This window comes from Tupaia chinensis, unplaced genomic scaffold, assembly GCF_000334495.1.
Source record: "Tupaia chinensis unplaced genomic scaffold, TupChi_1.0 Scaffold000634_1, whole genome shotgun sequence".
Classification (NCBI taxonomy): Eukaryota; Metazoa; Chordata; class Mammalia; order Scandentia; family Tupaiidae; genus Tupaia; species Tupaia belangeri.
The window spans coordinates 3214047-3229256 of NW_006160154.1; the positions used below are offsets into that span (position 1 = coordinate 3214047).

General features: G+C 38.9%; 2 protein-coding genes and 1 pseudogene across 5 annotated transcripts in view; 2 read left to right on the top strand and 1 right to left on the bottom strand.

The window, feature by feature from the left end:
* Window positions 1–6214, top strand: part of SGCG (sarcoglycan gamma) — a 175369-nt gene extending 169155 nt beyond the window's left edge. For both annotated transcript variants that reach the window (XM_006159521.1, XM_006159522.2), the window contains exon 8: window positions 5429–6214. In XM_006159521.1, the coding sequence (XP_006159583.1) occupies window positions 5429–5602 (174 nt within the window). In that variant the 3' untranslated portion in view covers window positions 5603–6214. The remainder of the gene's footprint in view (window positions 1–5428) is intronic.
* Window positions 6215–6402: 188 nt separating this feature from the next.
* Window positions 6403–11820, top strand: LOC102469800 (pumilio homolog 3-like; annotated as a pseudogene).
* Window positions 11821–12005: 185 nt separating this feature from the next.
* SACS (sacsin molecular chaperone) overlaps window positions 12006–15210 on the bottom strand; it is an 85870-nt gene continuing 82665 nt past the window's right edge. For all 3 annotated transcript variants that reach the window (XM_027776157.1, XM_027776158.1, XM_027776159.1), the window contains one exon: window positions 12006–15210. This exon is cut by the window's right edge and continues 1 nt beyond it. In XM_027776157.1, the coding sequence (XP_027631958.1) occupies window positions 13329–15210 (1882 nt within the window). In that variant the 3' untranslated portion in view covers window positions 12006–13328.

Sequence of the window (15210 nt, forward strand, 5' to 3'; positions counted from 1 at the left end):
GTTGGTAAATTCCTTCAAATTTTGTTTATTCGAGAATGTTTTTATCTTTTTTTCCCATATGAAAGATAATTTTGCCGGGTATAGTATTCTTGGTTGAAATTGTTTTTCACTCAACACTTTGACTATGCTTCCCCATTCTTTCCTTGCCTGCATTTTTTCCGCCGAGAGATCCGATGTTAACCTGATGGGGTGACCTTTGTAAGTAACTTGGCATTTCCCTCTTGCCAACTTTAGTATTTTGTCTTTGTCTGTTGTTTTTGCCAATCTGGCTATGATGTGCCTTGGAGAGCATCTTCTTGGGTTGATTCTACTTGGGGTCCTACGTATTTCTTGGGTCTGGATATTTGAATGCCTTTCTAGATTTGGAAAGTTTTCTTCCAGGATTTCATGGAATAAATTATCTAGGCCCTTATTATTTTCTTCCTCTTCTGGAATACCAATTATCCAGATGTTGGGGCGCTTGATGGTATCCGGTATTCTTCGTATATTATTCTCATTTTTCATGGTTGTTTTCTCAATCTTCTTGATACTTTTTTCTTGGTCAGATTTTTGTCTCCTACATTAGAGATTCGCTCTTCTGCCTGGTCTAACCTACTTTTAATACTTTCAAGAGAGGTTTTGATTTCCTGTATCACATTCTTCAATCCTAGAAGTTCCATCTGGTTCTTGTTTAAGGTATCCATTTCTTCTTCTTTCAAGTCATGAAAGGACTTCCTCATCGCCTGGAGTTCCTTGTCTCTTTTCTCTTCCATCTCATTTAATTTGGTCACTACAAATATTCTGAATTCCTTATCAGACATGTCCACGATGTCCATCGTACTGACTGTGGGTGATGTAGCTTGATGATTTCTCTGGGGTCCAAGGAGGAGGAACAGCGGGGATGCATGAAGGTTTGGAGGGGTCAGGCCTGCAGCCTCAGTCCGTCTGGTGTCCGGAACTACTGGCTGGCTCAATCCAGTTTGCAGGTGGGGTGGGGTGGGAGTTCGCCTTAAAGTCCCAGACAACCAACCTGGGGTCCAAGAAGGAGGAACGGTGGGGATGCGCGAAGGTTCAGAGGGGTCGGGCCTGCAGCCTCAGTTCACCTGGTGTCCGGAACCAAGCCAATTTAATATTGAAAGAAGGACTAAGAAGTTAAAATGACTCTACCTGAGCTCTAGACTGCTTTCTTTAACCAATGTTTGTTGTGGGGAAAGAAACACCACAGACTTTCAGAAGTTACAGAGAACATCGGTTTTGCCATTTCCTAGTGATCCAATTTTTGTCAGTACGGCTGTCACTAGGATTACCTGTCAATGACAGCTGTCATCTGTTCCTGTCGAGAGTTTTGTGCTTGCTCACATGGAATTAAGTTTAAATGAAAATGAAGATTTAAAAAAAAGAGCATTTTTGAAAGCCAACTACAATAGCATAAAATATGAGATGTCTAGTCTAAAAATATAAAATGGATAGAAGCCAAATTCATAATAAGACAATAGAGTACATACTGCCTAATATCAATGGTTGAAACCTTGTTTATTAAAGAAAGGGGAAAACTCAATTTCAGTCAATCAGAAACTTGAGCATGTGAGTTCTAGAAGAAGGGGCCTGCCACAGGTGTGACGGTTAAGGTGGCTGGATCCCACATGACTGTGTGGTTCAAGTCCCAGACCCAGCGACTGAAAAACTGCATGTATACATGTGAAAATCCCAAAAGGAGAAATGAAGAAAGGATGCAACATAGCTTTCTCTAGGGATGTGAGGGGGTGCTTTTTTCTCTCCCTCCTCTCCCACTCATGATGTACATGTCCTCCAGAAAATTAAGAAAGAAAGAGAAGAATGAAGAAAAAGGAAGAAAGAAGAAAGGAAGAGAAGAAAAAAAAAAAAGAAAGAGAAGAGAAAAAGAAGAAAAGGAAGAAAGGAAAAAGAAAGACAGGCTAGAAGGAAGATAAAAAAGAAGCTCTAGAAGAAACCATGGGTTTGGCTTATAGGTTGATGCTAGTCATATGATACCACATTGTGGGTTTGCACAAATCACTTACCTCATCTTCTCTTTGCTTACCCCTAGCTATTTTCATATGTGTAAATGTGAGCAAAATAAGGCACTGCTCCAGGAATTCTCTTTTACATAGCTCTGTCTTTGTAACAATTTGCAGTGGGTAACACGGATTGTACTTTATATTTTTATGTGACCATTGCCTGGGTAGATATGCTGGAACAAGTATGTGTGGAAGCACCTTTTACAATGAGTAAATGCCCACACTGAGTGGGCACATGGATTTCTACACGCTTTCTCTAGACTGGCTTGACCATCATGCCTCCGGCAACACCCAGACTCACAGAAGATCTGGCTGGGAGACCAGGAGCCTGAGTTTCATCGCTAGATCAATTCCCTAATTACCTATTGAATTCAGAAAGTTTACCAGCCCTCTCTGTCTTCTCATCTGTCAAATAGAGAAAATAATATTTGTTTAACTATGTTACAGGGTTTTAGGACACTAAGATAGTACTATGATTGAGAACATTTTGGAATTACATAAATTTAATAGTACAGTATTCCTTTCCCCCTTCTAAAGGGAATACATTCCAAGACCCCTGGTGGATGCCAGAAACCAGGGACAGAACTGAATTCTAATAGATGCACACCTCTGATAAAGTTTAACTCATAAACTCGGCACAGTGTGAGATTTACAACAGCTAAGAATAAAATAGAATAATTACAACAATGTACTGTGAGAAAAGTTACATGAATGTGGTCTGTCTCTCTCTCAAATATCTTCCACTTTACCATGGACACCTAAAACCATAGGTGGGGAGATTGTGGAGCAGGGAGGCTCCTGTGATAGGAAGGCATAGCTGACACGAGAGGCAGCCTCAGGGAGTGTGGGCAGGACCTGCATGGTGGCAGCTGACTAATAGAAGAAAAAATTATTTGTAGAAGCCACTGCAAGTTGTAATTTATGAAGTCATGATATCAGGAGCAGATAAATGCAGAAACGGGAATCAAGAATTTTGATTATTATTACTAATATCATAGCATTACTACATACTTAAAATGTATCATTTAAATAGATGTTAATTTTGAAATGAGGCTATTTATTATGTATTTTTTTCTTTTTGAGAGGTTTTTGCTATAGGGCGTGTGCGCTCACCACAAAGACAGAGAGAGACAGAGAGACAGAGAAGAAGAAATCACCCCCCAGTGGGGATGGCCACGCCGCAATCCCTTCTCCTCCATTCTCCTCTTGGGATCTCAAGGTTGAGATTCAAATCTGATGTTTCTGATTATAAGTCAACTATTCAACGTTTACTCTGAGAAGTAGTCATTTAACTTAGAAACATGTACTGTTTAAAACTTTTTAAAATATTCCTACTCTTCAACTCCACATTCTACTTCACAAAGAAATAATCAGAAGTGATCCTAAATATGTGCACATGTACTATAAAAGCTATTTCTAATTGCAAAATTGTAAAACCACTGAAAGGACAATAGTGAATATGTTGAAATAATTATTTAATTTTCATACTTTAATAACACACAACCTTTTGCGGGGGGTGGCGGGAGAGGTTTTTGCTATAGGGCACGTGTGCTCACCATAAAGAGACAGAGAGACAGAAAGTGAGAAATCACCCCCCAAGAAGGGATGGCCACGCCACAATCCCTTCTCCTCCATTCTCCTCTCATGATCTCACGCACGCACACACACACGCCCGGCGTGAGTCTTAAGCCACCGGGTCCGGGATGCGAACAGCAGTTGACTACGTGGGAGTCCAGCGACATAGCCATTACGCTAACTGCTGGTATGAGTTGGGCATTATTTTCACGACTAACACACAGCCAGATCCTTAATGAGGGTTCATATTCCTTATTACTGGGAGCTAGTTCAAAGTAAAAGATAAATATCTGGGCTCCCATCAAATATTGTCCTATAAATGCAAATGAAGATGAGCAAGAAAGGGACTAGAGTTTGCCAGAAAAGTAGGGAGAAAATAACAACTAAAAAAAAATAGATCAATTAACAAAAGGAAAGGGGAAATGTGAAGACAAGCAATTAAAAACACAGTAGAGAAAAGCAAGTACCCCCCAAAAGAAACCCAAGGCATTGGGCTATAACTTAAAGAGATTCTGCTTTTTGAAAACTAATACCCATTTGAGGGAACCAGCAGTTAGCATAATGGCTATGTCGCTGGACTCCCACGTAGTCAACCGCGGTTCGCGTCCCAGACTGGGTGGCTTAAAACTCACGCCAGGCGCGTGTACGTGCGTGCCCAAGATCCCAAGAGGAGAATGGAGGAGAAGGGATTGCGGCGTGACCATCTCACCTGGGCAATGATTTCTCTCTCTATGTCTCTCTCTGTCTGTCTGGCGAGTGCACGCACCCTATAGCGAAAACCTCTCCAAAAAAAAAATAATAATAATACCCATCTGACTTCCCTCACTGATATGTGCCAGACCACACAGGGTAATGGTGCTCATACTGTGCCCTTCGCTCCTTCCCGTGACAGGCTCAGATTCCCGGGGTGGGGGAGGGGGGATGGGATAGCGGACTTCAGCTTATCAGTAGGTTGAAATTCAGGGAGGAGAGCTACATAAAATCTAACTTTGTTGGCAGGAAGAAAATTAAACCTACCCACAACGTATTTTAATTCATTCTAACCAGTGAGAGCCCTGGCATGGGTAAGGTTTGGCTGCTCAGTGTGATGATTCTTATTTTCTTAAGTTATCAGAAAGATTCCTAAATCTCATTTAGTGGCTATTTACACTTAAGTGCAACTAAATTATAATGAAACCAGATAATCCGATCTTTTGTTTTATTTTGATTGGCTTTAGTCTGCATGCCTACTGCCTTTTAGCATCCAATAGAAGGCAATGGAGTTCAAATATTCACAAGTTAGGGAACCGGCTGATAGCTAATAGGATAAATTTAATTGCCTCCTGTAGGGGAAACACAAATAAAATCAGGATAAATTCCAGCATTCATAGGGAAAACGAAGATGGATCTATTTCTGTGGCTACTACTCTTTCCTAATAGGAAGATGATTTGGCATAAAGTCAAAGTGAATCACATGATAAACGTGAATTGGCAGAAGAATGCTATTATTTTTGTCAAATAATTCTGAAAGACATTTCTGGGACTATAGCCTGACAGAACTGAAAAGCAACTCAGTTTATTGACCACACAATTAGGTTATCAGGAAAGGCAAGATGTATTTTTCTATGAAAAATATGACAACTCAGTATAATAGCAACACATGTCAAAAATCAATCAGTTTTCCCTCTGGACTAACACAATGGGAAAAAAATTAAAAAGTGTCCACCCTCCAATTTAGAAAAGAGGAGTTGTGTAGTCCTTCCTGCATGTAAAATAGAATGAGGTTTTAAGAGAATCAGATAATTATGTTGGTCAAGGTTAGTCCTTCATTAACATCTCATTTACTTTCTCTCAAACAGCTTGAGCTTGATGCTGAAACTGTGTGTTTACCCAAGTTGGTTCAGGGGACTTGGGGTCCCTCCAGCAGCTCACAGAGACTCTATGAAATCTGTGTGTGTCCAGATGGGAAGCTTTACCTGTCTGTGGCTGGTCTGGGCACCACGTGCCAGGAACACAGTCACATCTGTCTCTGAAACGCCTGCCTCTGCCCTAGAGCACCTGCCTGGCTTCAGTGAGCTGAGAAGTGCTAGCCTCAAGCCTTCATCCTTAGGAAGACCTGACCAAGACTGCCAGGGTGACTGGTAAGGAGCAGGAAGACACACTTTCCAAAGGAACTCCAAAAGGAAAACATATCAATGAAAAAGTGTTTGGACAAAATTATGTGATCACAAAATGGCATGTGGATACTACATGCAAAAGTTGAGGAAACATCAAAACTATGTTTATTCCACTGGGTTGATTAATTTTCATTAGAACAAGTGCAACTTTCTTTTTCCTTGCCTATCCTTCATCTCTTATACATGTCAACGTACAATGAATTGCTATGTGGAATTAATTTATGACATTGAACTGTGGATATCTCAAGCCCCACAAAGTAGCACTGTTCAATATTAACATGACACCCCAAAATTACTCCCTTCAGTTTAATGCAGTGTGTCAGGTTTCAAAGACGATCTTCAGGTTCCCAAGGGGCTTTGAGATTGATCTCATTTTCCATAGATAGTCAAAATAGAAATAAATCACACAAAATCAGTCATGCTTTCTAGGTGTATAGTCAATGAGCAATAAAAATCAGCCTATGTTTTTCAAAGACATGAGTTTCAGTGTCTTTCTTTAAACTTCACAATAGACTTCCAAGGTAGATATTCTTTTTCTCCAAATTACTGGTAACAAGGCTTAGACAGGCCAAGTTACAAGGTAACTCAAACAACTAAATTAGTAATCTAAAGTATGACTCTAATTTGTATAGACATTTTCACATTGGAAATCCTTGATGTGCTGTCGCATTCCATCAGAAACACCAATCTATGATATCTGTGTAGATGGAATCATACTCATTTGACAACTAAGGGGTTTTTCCATCCACCAATACTGAACAGCCAGTAAGTGATGGAAATCTTACCTGCTCAGTCCATGAATTCCCCTCTACACAACAGGCAAAAAAACCGGATGTAGCTTCATGGAAACAGACTCTCAGTTTGTGAAAATATGCCTACTGCCAATTAGATATATAAGTTGGTACATAAATACGACACACCAACCTGTGAAGACATGTTCATTTTGTTTAGGCCACTCGCCCACTTTGTAAAATGCCTTTTATTACAAAAAGTGGAAAAGGGATTTATTTTTGTTTTGTTGTTGTTTAAACAGTTCTTAAAATGAGAATTACCAAACAGTTCAAAATGTAGTGAGACAAACAGTACTGCAGTTTTCTCATTATAGGATTTGTAACTCTGAACACAAGTTCGACCTCACTTTCAACAGCCTCAAAGTGAAGAGAAAGTAGACAAGCGAACTCCACTTCTAGTGCTGTTTTAATAAGGTGTTCATTTAATAGCATAGCCCACTAATAACAACTCCCTGGTTTTTAAATTGGAGCCTGGCCATACCCTGGGGGATGCTTTCTCACATTCTTTTTCCCACTTCCTCCTCTGACAAGTGTACACACCCTCTAGCAAATTTAAAAAACAAGAAACAGGAAACTCAACTCTAAATATAATTCTTCTGAAGTTTTACACGAGGTTGAGTGCTTTTTATTTATTATATTATAAATCACTATACACACTTTCCATTTAGTTAAGTTCTGATTTCCCATATTAATGATTTGTTAGTATAATATTCCTATTATCATAGTAAATAGATCTGCCACCTTGTCATATTTTCTCTTTGATTTCATGTTTGTGCAAAACAGATGTGAAGCCTGGTTGATAGAACAAAAGGCTCCTCAAACATTTATAAATTAGCTTTGTCTTCTCACAGTAGGTATACACAAAATAATGCTTAGATAATACAGTTAAGAAAAATAATCAAGGAGAAAGTATGAGGAATAAAACCTTTTAAATAAAAGGTTTAAATTCATTTTTTTGCTCATTAGCTCTATGGAATCACCTTGAAATAAGTTGTTATGGTTATTTTCAGCCTCCAGAGTAATAAAAAATTTATCCCTTGTTGGAATCCAAAGTCTTAGATGGGTTGTAATCAAAATATAAGCTTTAATTGTAAAGATATTTTTTAGGAAAATGTACTTCCTAAGTAATTCTTTACAGCTGAATAAAATGCAAGCCTCTCTGGTCACAGGCAGAACCATAAGATCTCAATTCCCACAGTTTACACATGAAATGAAGGTGGTAGACCAGATCTTTTACAGAAGACAGCTAAATTTAAATGGAAAAGATTGAGCCACATGTGTTGGGTCATTTCCCCAATTTACCCTTCAGGTAAGTCTCTAGTCTTTGGGGAATAGTGAATGAGGGTGGAAACTATTCTGAAAGGACAGACCCTAAACTAAATTTTTTAAATTGTGTCTGCTTTATTTTATTTTGAAGCAGGCATGACTCCATCTTGGAGGAGCGCCTCCAAGAGAAGTGGGGAATAAAGCAGGAGCTACTCCATCTTGGAGAAGCACCTCCATTATGAACTATTAAATTCCTATGACTGGAAACCAGCCCTTTCCCCTTTTATCTGATAGTAAATAGAGTGATTAACATTTTTATTGGCCTTAAAACTCCACTTCTCTTAGTTGTCTTAAGATAAGGTCCAGTCACTGGACCTTGCCTGGAGCCATAAAGACTATTGAGATTCCATTGTATTTGGATGAAGATGGAAAATACCCTTAGGGATGATGAACCTGCTAACCTGCTTGTTCTGCCTCTGTGATGTGCTTTTATTTGCTTTTACATTGTAGAACCTTAGCCCCACCCACCCCCCCTTTTAAACCTGCTGCTCTTTGTCCTTGTGAATCCTCATGTCATCATGGACAGGATTGTACATTTTTGGCCTATATAAGGTCCATTCTCCTTTCACTAGGGGCTGCGAGTTTTTGAGAGACATGAGTATGCCACTGGCTTAATTAATAAACTCCAATAAATTTGGCTATGTCTAGATGTCCTCTTATTTCTCACTGAGTAAACTATAACAATTTGTCTTCTTCTTTCCCTGGGGCCAAATAGTGGCACAGGGGTAACACTACTGAACCCACATGTATTAATTTTTCTTTTTAAGTCTAGAAAAACACAAAACTCCAACTAGATCAACTATAACCAAAGATAGATAAGGTTTGCTGTGTTTAAAAAGTTTTTCTTTTTTTAACTTGCTATAGAGTGTGTGCACTTTCCAGAGAAAAAGGAAGAGAATGAGAAGGAAAGTGAACAAAACAAAACTCCAGGGGGCATAGCCATGCAACAATCCCTTCTCCATTCTCATCTCAGAATTTTGAGCACACATGCACTTAGTGCGTTTTTAAAGCCAGGATCCAGGACTTAAACCGTTCATTCATCCATGTGTGGGATCTAGCCACCCAACCACACCACCATCTGGCCCTCTGTGAATTTTTTTAATATTCAAAATCAAGAACGTTTAAAAAAAAAAATCTGAAGACCCAGGATTTGGTATCCATGGATAACTCTTAGTCTTGTCTCCCTAACTTTGAAAATTTGTGCCTCAGGTATAAGACAAACATATCCTATCAGGGTTCAAGTGAATTATCAATATACACCTATCCCCTAAAGCAAGAGACCAATTCACCCTCCACCTACAAATTCTACTAAAATTCCAGCATAAAAATATAGAGGAAAATTCTATCCTAATATTGCTAATTAATGTACAGATACGCACATATAAAAACAGAATGTAAGAAGATATTATATTTGAGCGGAAGCGGTATTGGAGATCTCCTTCTAGCTCTGACTTTGGCCCCACGTGTGCTAAGATGATATGATGAAAGTTGAAGTGGAAAAAAAAAAAAAAAAAAACTAACAGGAAGGAGGACAAAGGCATCACAAGAAAAAAAGATTCTATAATAACAGAGACTCCGGTTCTTCAAAGACATTCCCAAGAAAAGTTAAGGGAAGCAGACCTAAAATCACATCAAAGAACTTTGATAAAAGTGCCACAAAACCTGGGGGGAAAGGTGTAAAGCAGCTCAAGAATAAGCAACAAGGGGACAAAGCACCTAAGATCAAATTCCCACAGGCAAATAAATTCAACAAGAGAAAATTCCAAACAGTCAAAGTGATGACTCAGCGGCCAAAAACCCAAATGGGATGATTTCGAAAAGAAGAACGAACAGAAGCAGAGCAGGCAACTTAATGATAAAACCAACTATGACACTGTCACTCGGGTCAAGCAGATCTGGGAGAGAAGGGAAGACCGTGACAAAGAAAAAAGTGTAAAGTGGATGGGTGACTTACAGAAATTGATTCAAGGAAAACTTAAAAGTATTGCATTTGCACACAACTGAACTCGGGTTATCTGGTGTTATATTCAGTATAGTGATAAAGAACAGAGAAAACAGGCTTTCGAAGAATTGCGAGGTGATTCGGTCGAATTAAGTAAAGCCAAATACTCCAGAAATATTGTTAAGAAATTTCTCATGTATGGTAGACCACAAATTGCAGAGATAATCGGGACTTTTAAAGGCCACGTGCTGAAGATGCTGTGACACAGACGCATCGGCATCGTGGAGTATGCGGACAATGCCAAAGCCATCCTGGAACAGAGGAACACGCTGACAGAGGTGTCAGAACACGCTTCATAGGTGTCAACGTGCTACAGAGCACACTTCAGCTTTACAAGTCAGCAGCTCACCCAACTCGACAACGCGTTAGAGGCAAAGCCTGAAAAATTAGAGTTCATTATGGATGAAATAAAGCAGATTCTAACTCCACTGGCCCAGAAGGAAGTTGTGATTAAGCTCTCATTGGTGCAGAAAGTATTCTCAGACTTTTTTACCTATGCACTCCCAAAACTGAGATCAGAACTGATCGAAGCCATCCGTGAAGCACTGATACACCTGGCACACACACACGGTGCCAGAGTGGCCATGCACTGACTCTGACATGGTACACTCAAGGACAGGAAAATAATTGTGAAAACAATGAAGACTTACGTAGAAACGGTGGCAGTATTCGACTGTATTGACGATACTAAGTTTGTGAAGCAGATAATCATATCAAAAATGTTCAGTTCTTTACCTAACCTAGTAAATGACAAATATGGAAGGAAGGTTCTGTTCTATCTACTAAGCCCCAGAGATCCTGCACCTACAGTCCAAGAAATCATTGAAGTTCTACAGAAAGGAGATGGAAATGCACACAGTAAGAAAGGCACAGAAATCCGCTGACGCGAGCTGTTAGAATCCATTTCTCCAGCATTGTTAAGCTACCTGCAAAGACATGCCCAAGACATGGTGCTAATAAATCTGCATGTGTGTCTATGGCTGACATTCTAGGATCTGCCACTGGCGATGTCCAGTCTACTACAGATGCCATCACCAGCTTGGCAGCAGCAGAACTCCACCCCAGAGGCAAGGACAGAGCTTCATGTTGCAGAACATCCTGCAGGTCATCTAGTACTGAAGTGGTTAATAGGACAAGATAAAAAGATGAAAGAAAATGGGAGAAGATTGTTGTGCAAAAACACTTGTAGAGCATGTGGGTATAAAGAAGCTGAAGTCCTAGGCTAGTATAAACCGAGGTACCATTATTCTTTCTAGCCTTCTCCAGAGTCCTGACCAGGAAGATGCAAACAAAGTCAAAGCTGAACTGAAAAGCCTGATTCCCACAGGACCAGCAGATAGCGTAATGGCTCTGTCACTGGCCTCCCATGTAGTCAACCGTGGTTTGAGGCCCAGACCCGGTGGCTTAAACTCACGCCGGGTGCGTGTACATGTATGCCCAAGATCCCGAGAGGAGAATGGAGAAGGGATTGCAGCATCGCCATCCCACCTGGGGGATGATTTCTCACTGTCTTTCTGGCGAGCACACGCGCCCTATTCCAAAACTTCTCCAAAAAAAGCCTGATTCCCACATTGGAAAGAAAAAAAACTCTACTTGAAAAACTGAACACACAGGTGGACACAATTAAGAAGAAGAAGGAGGGCCAACAGGTGAAGTGGTGGTTAAGACGCTGGTCTTCCACATGGCTGACTGTGGTTTGAGTCCCAGATCCAAATGGCTTGAAAATCACGCCAGGCACGTGTACGTGTGTGTGTGTGTGCATGCATGCATACCCAAAATCCTGAGACAGGGGATTGTGATGTGGCCATCCCCCCTGTGGAGGATGACTTCTCAATTCCCCTCTCTCTTTCTTCATCTCTTTCATGTGAGTGCATGGACTCTATGGTAAAAACCTAACAAAAAGAAAAAAGAAGGAATCATTGTTCCTCTTTTCTGTTCTTTTTTCTCAGTGCTAAAAAGAAGGGCTGGGGTCCACCTTTCTGGTAATTTGGGTGCTCTGCAGATGTTTTTCTTGAATATGTTTAGATTCTTATGTAAGAATCTATTTATAAAGTTGTTTCTATAATTTTTGTTAAAAAGATACTAAGTTTGATTTCCAATGACCTATATTTCAGGAAATATCAGTTACAGCAACTTCATATGTACATTTGCTTTATTAAAATTATGGCACTTAATAGCAGAAATAATTACATGATTTCACATCCAGAAGCAATACAATTGTGGAGGCGCAAACATTTCTTATTACCAATAAAAGTAAAAAAGTTTAACATGTTCTTTAAAGCCCTTAATTGCATAAAATATATTTAGCATCATTTACAGCCAGGACACTTACATAAACTAATTATCATTAGCTTTCTTTTACACTCTGCAAAAGAAATATGTTTAAGTAAATACAGTAGGATAATTGAACATGGTAAAAATTAAATGTCAGTTCTGAATCATTCATGAGGAAATTACAAGTTGATAATTCCTCTTTTGTAAACTACTGGATAGCTTCACAACAATCTTATAATTTTTTGATGCTTTTTAAAGTAAAATTTACAAAAACTCCACTAAGTGCCATATTGAGAGACAAAAAAAAAATTAATTGCAGCACCTTTAGACAACAAAAGATTGCATTTTGTTCAACCACACTATATAAATTATGACATTCATGGAAAATATGTACACGCAAACATAAGCAAGTGTTCTAACAATGAATAACTGTTGCTTTGGTAAGCAGTTTTCGGAAACAATATTAACATCTAGTAATAAGAACTGCCACCATTTTGAGTTTTCCATATGCTATCTTCATGAAATAGAAAGCCTGTAAACATAAGATAAACAAACAAAAAAAATTAAAGACTTAAAGTGCACTCAGTGCACTCTAAGAAGTATTAACTTCATACTCTTAATCAAGTAATATTCAGGATTAAAACACTGTACCATTTTTTAAATGTACTCAGTATTTAAGATGTAAAATTGCAACTAATTCATAATCAGATCCAGCTGATAAAAAATAATACATACAAGAAGATCCCCTTTAAAAAAAGAATAAACTTCAAAGACTTAACTCTTCTTGTATGTTCAAACCAATGATATGTCCAATGTTTCATTAACTCCTTCAAAAATACCATGTTAAAAACATAAAGTTAACTTCATCCTAACCAGAGACTTACATAGACTCTAACAAACTGCTAAGCTTTGGTTATATAAAGTGCAGTTCAATACTGTGCCATCCCAGTCACTCAAATATATGTAATAATTTTGCAGCTCACCACCATCTTTAAAATAACTTTCTTTTAGATCAGTTAAGGTTTCTGTTGGTATTCATATTAATAGCTCCAAAACTCTTCTAGAACAATCTGCAGTGTGCTTGCTTCACAATTCTTAGATAACTGGCAATGAAGCTTAAAGAACAGCAATTCATATTTGTGCTATGACACATTCAAGATCTAGCTCTGCTTTTTTTCTTTAAATATTTTCACACTTTTTGTTGTATAAAATTTTCAAGTTTTATTATGATACAAGCAGTACATTCCATCACTCTCATAGCAACCTCAGAGGTGAACCTGTCATTTGGGATTTGTGGGAAAGGAAGTAAATCAGGATATCTTGTTTTTAAACTATCTACACCATAAGCTTCCAATGTGTGCACATCATTTGTTAGTCCTTCAAGTTGCTGACTATATTCCTCGATTTTCTGGGCAAGTGCAGTTGGTTTTACATCTTTATCAGACTTTCCCCTTACAGCGTAGTCAGCTGCAATCAAAGCTAACTTAGTAGAAAGGTAACATTTAAAGCACACCCACTCATTGGCATTTTTATGAAGGTCATTCCTGGCAGCTGAAAAGTTTGCTCTGGCTTGTCTTAACCATCTACGTGCTTCAACTGGATTACCAACTGACTTGAAAGTGGGAGGAACAAAAAACCTTTGAGAGTAAGTCTGTCCAGCTGAAGGAGGGCATTTTTCTTTATTTTGTTGTTGCCTTTCAGATTTGTGGCTCGTTGCTTCTTGATTCCATGAAGTATAAAATCTTTGAAATGAATACTTGTCTGACTGAAAGCGGGATGCTGAGGTTGAAAATGTCCGCCTTGAGGCTCTGTCTGCATTTTGATCTAGAAAAGCCTGTTTTTCTAATCTGTTGATTTCATTCTGCAAATGTTTAAAAACCTCATTAGCAATGTCATGATTCTCTGGATTTTTGTCAGGGTGCCATTTCAAATATAATCGTCTAATAATCTTTTTTCGTTCTGATTCGGGAAGCTTCCAAGCTTGTTCCACCACTGATGTGACTTCTTTTAAGATTTCTGGTAAAGAATTAACCTTAAGCTTTTTGGGAGAATGATGTTTCGAAGATGAAGTCTTGTGGCTCTCTCTTCCAGAGAAAAGAGGAGGAATGCTTCGCAGACCGGGAGCGAGGAACTCTGTCGGGCTGGTTGGTGTAGAAGGAGCACTGTCTCTGCTTTGAGAGCTTTCATCAGGCCTGGAAAACTTATACAGATCAAGAGAGCTGACTATTTTATATTCACTATAACCAATATCAATCTGATATATCTTTCCTAGAAAGCTAGAATTATCAGCATCTTCCCTTTCAACCTCTTGTACAATAATTGCATATGTGTACGTTGGCTGGTATGATCCATAGATATCACCACCCTCGGCATCAACAAGGTACCCAACATATTCTCCTGGGTAAAAAACATTCATTGGATCCATAAGTAGAGTATAATGAATTTCGGCAGGTATTGGCGTGCCTGGCATTGGAAGTTCCAGTTTTGAAGGTTCTGAAGAATCGTATTTCACTCCTAAACTGTCAAGTTTCTCACTGATCCTGTAAATATCATTGCATCCTAGCATAGCAATTAAATATGAAGTGTCAGAAATCAAATTGTCGGTTGCTGATTTCAATGTCATTGCTAATGCTAATAGAAAATTAATGTCTTTACTGTCTGAGTGCTGGATGTAGAGCAGGATGACTGCATTACCAAATCTCTTCAAAAAAGCAAAAGTTTCACTTCTGCTGTGGGGAATAGGATTAAAACCTTTGACTCTTAATGTTGTTTGAAGCTTTTCAAAGCAAGACACTTTCAGTCCTTCTCTTAGGGCTTTGCAAAGTCTTATGGCTTTCTCCTCGTTGGCCAGGAATGCATTATCATTTTCATGCTTCATAATCCTAATGAGCCCTGTAATGAACTGTTCAGAAGACAAGAGTAACTGCAGTCTTCCCTGAAGAGAACACAAGGCTCCAAACTGGCAAACTTTAGGAGTCTCTTCATCTAACTGTTCTTCAAGTATACTGCTCAACAAACGAGGTCTAAGTTTTTGAGGAAACAGCATTATCAGCTTGGTGTGAAATCCATGG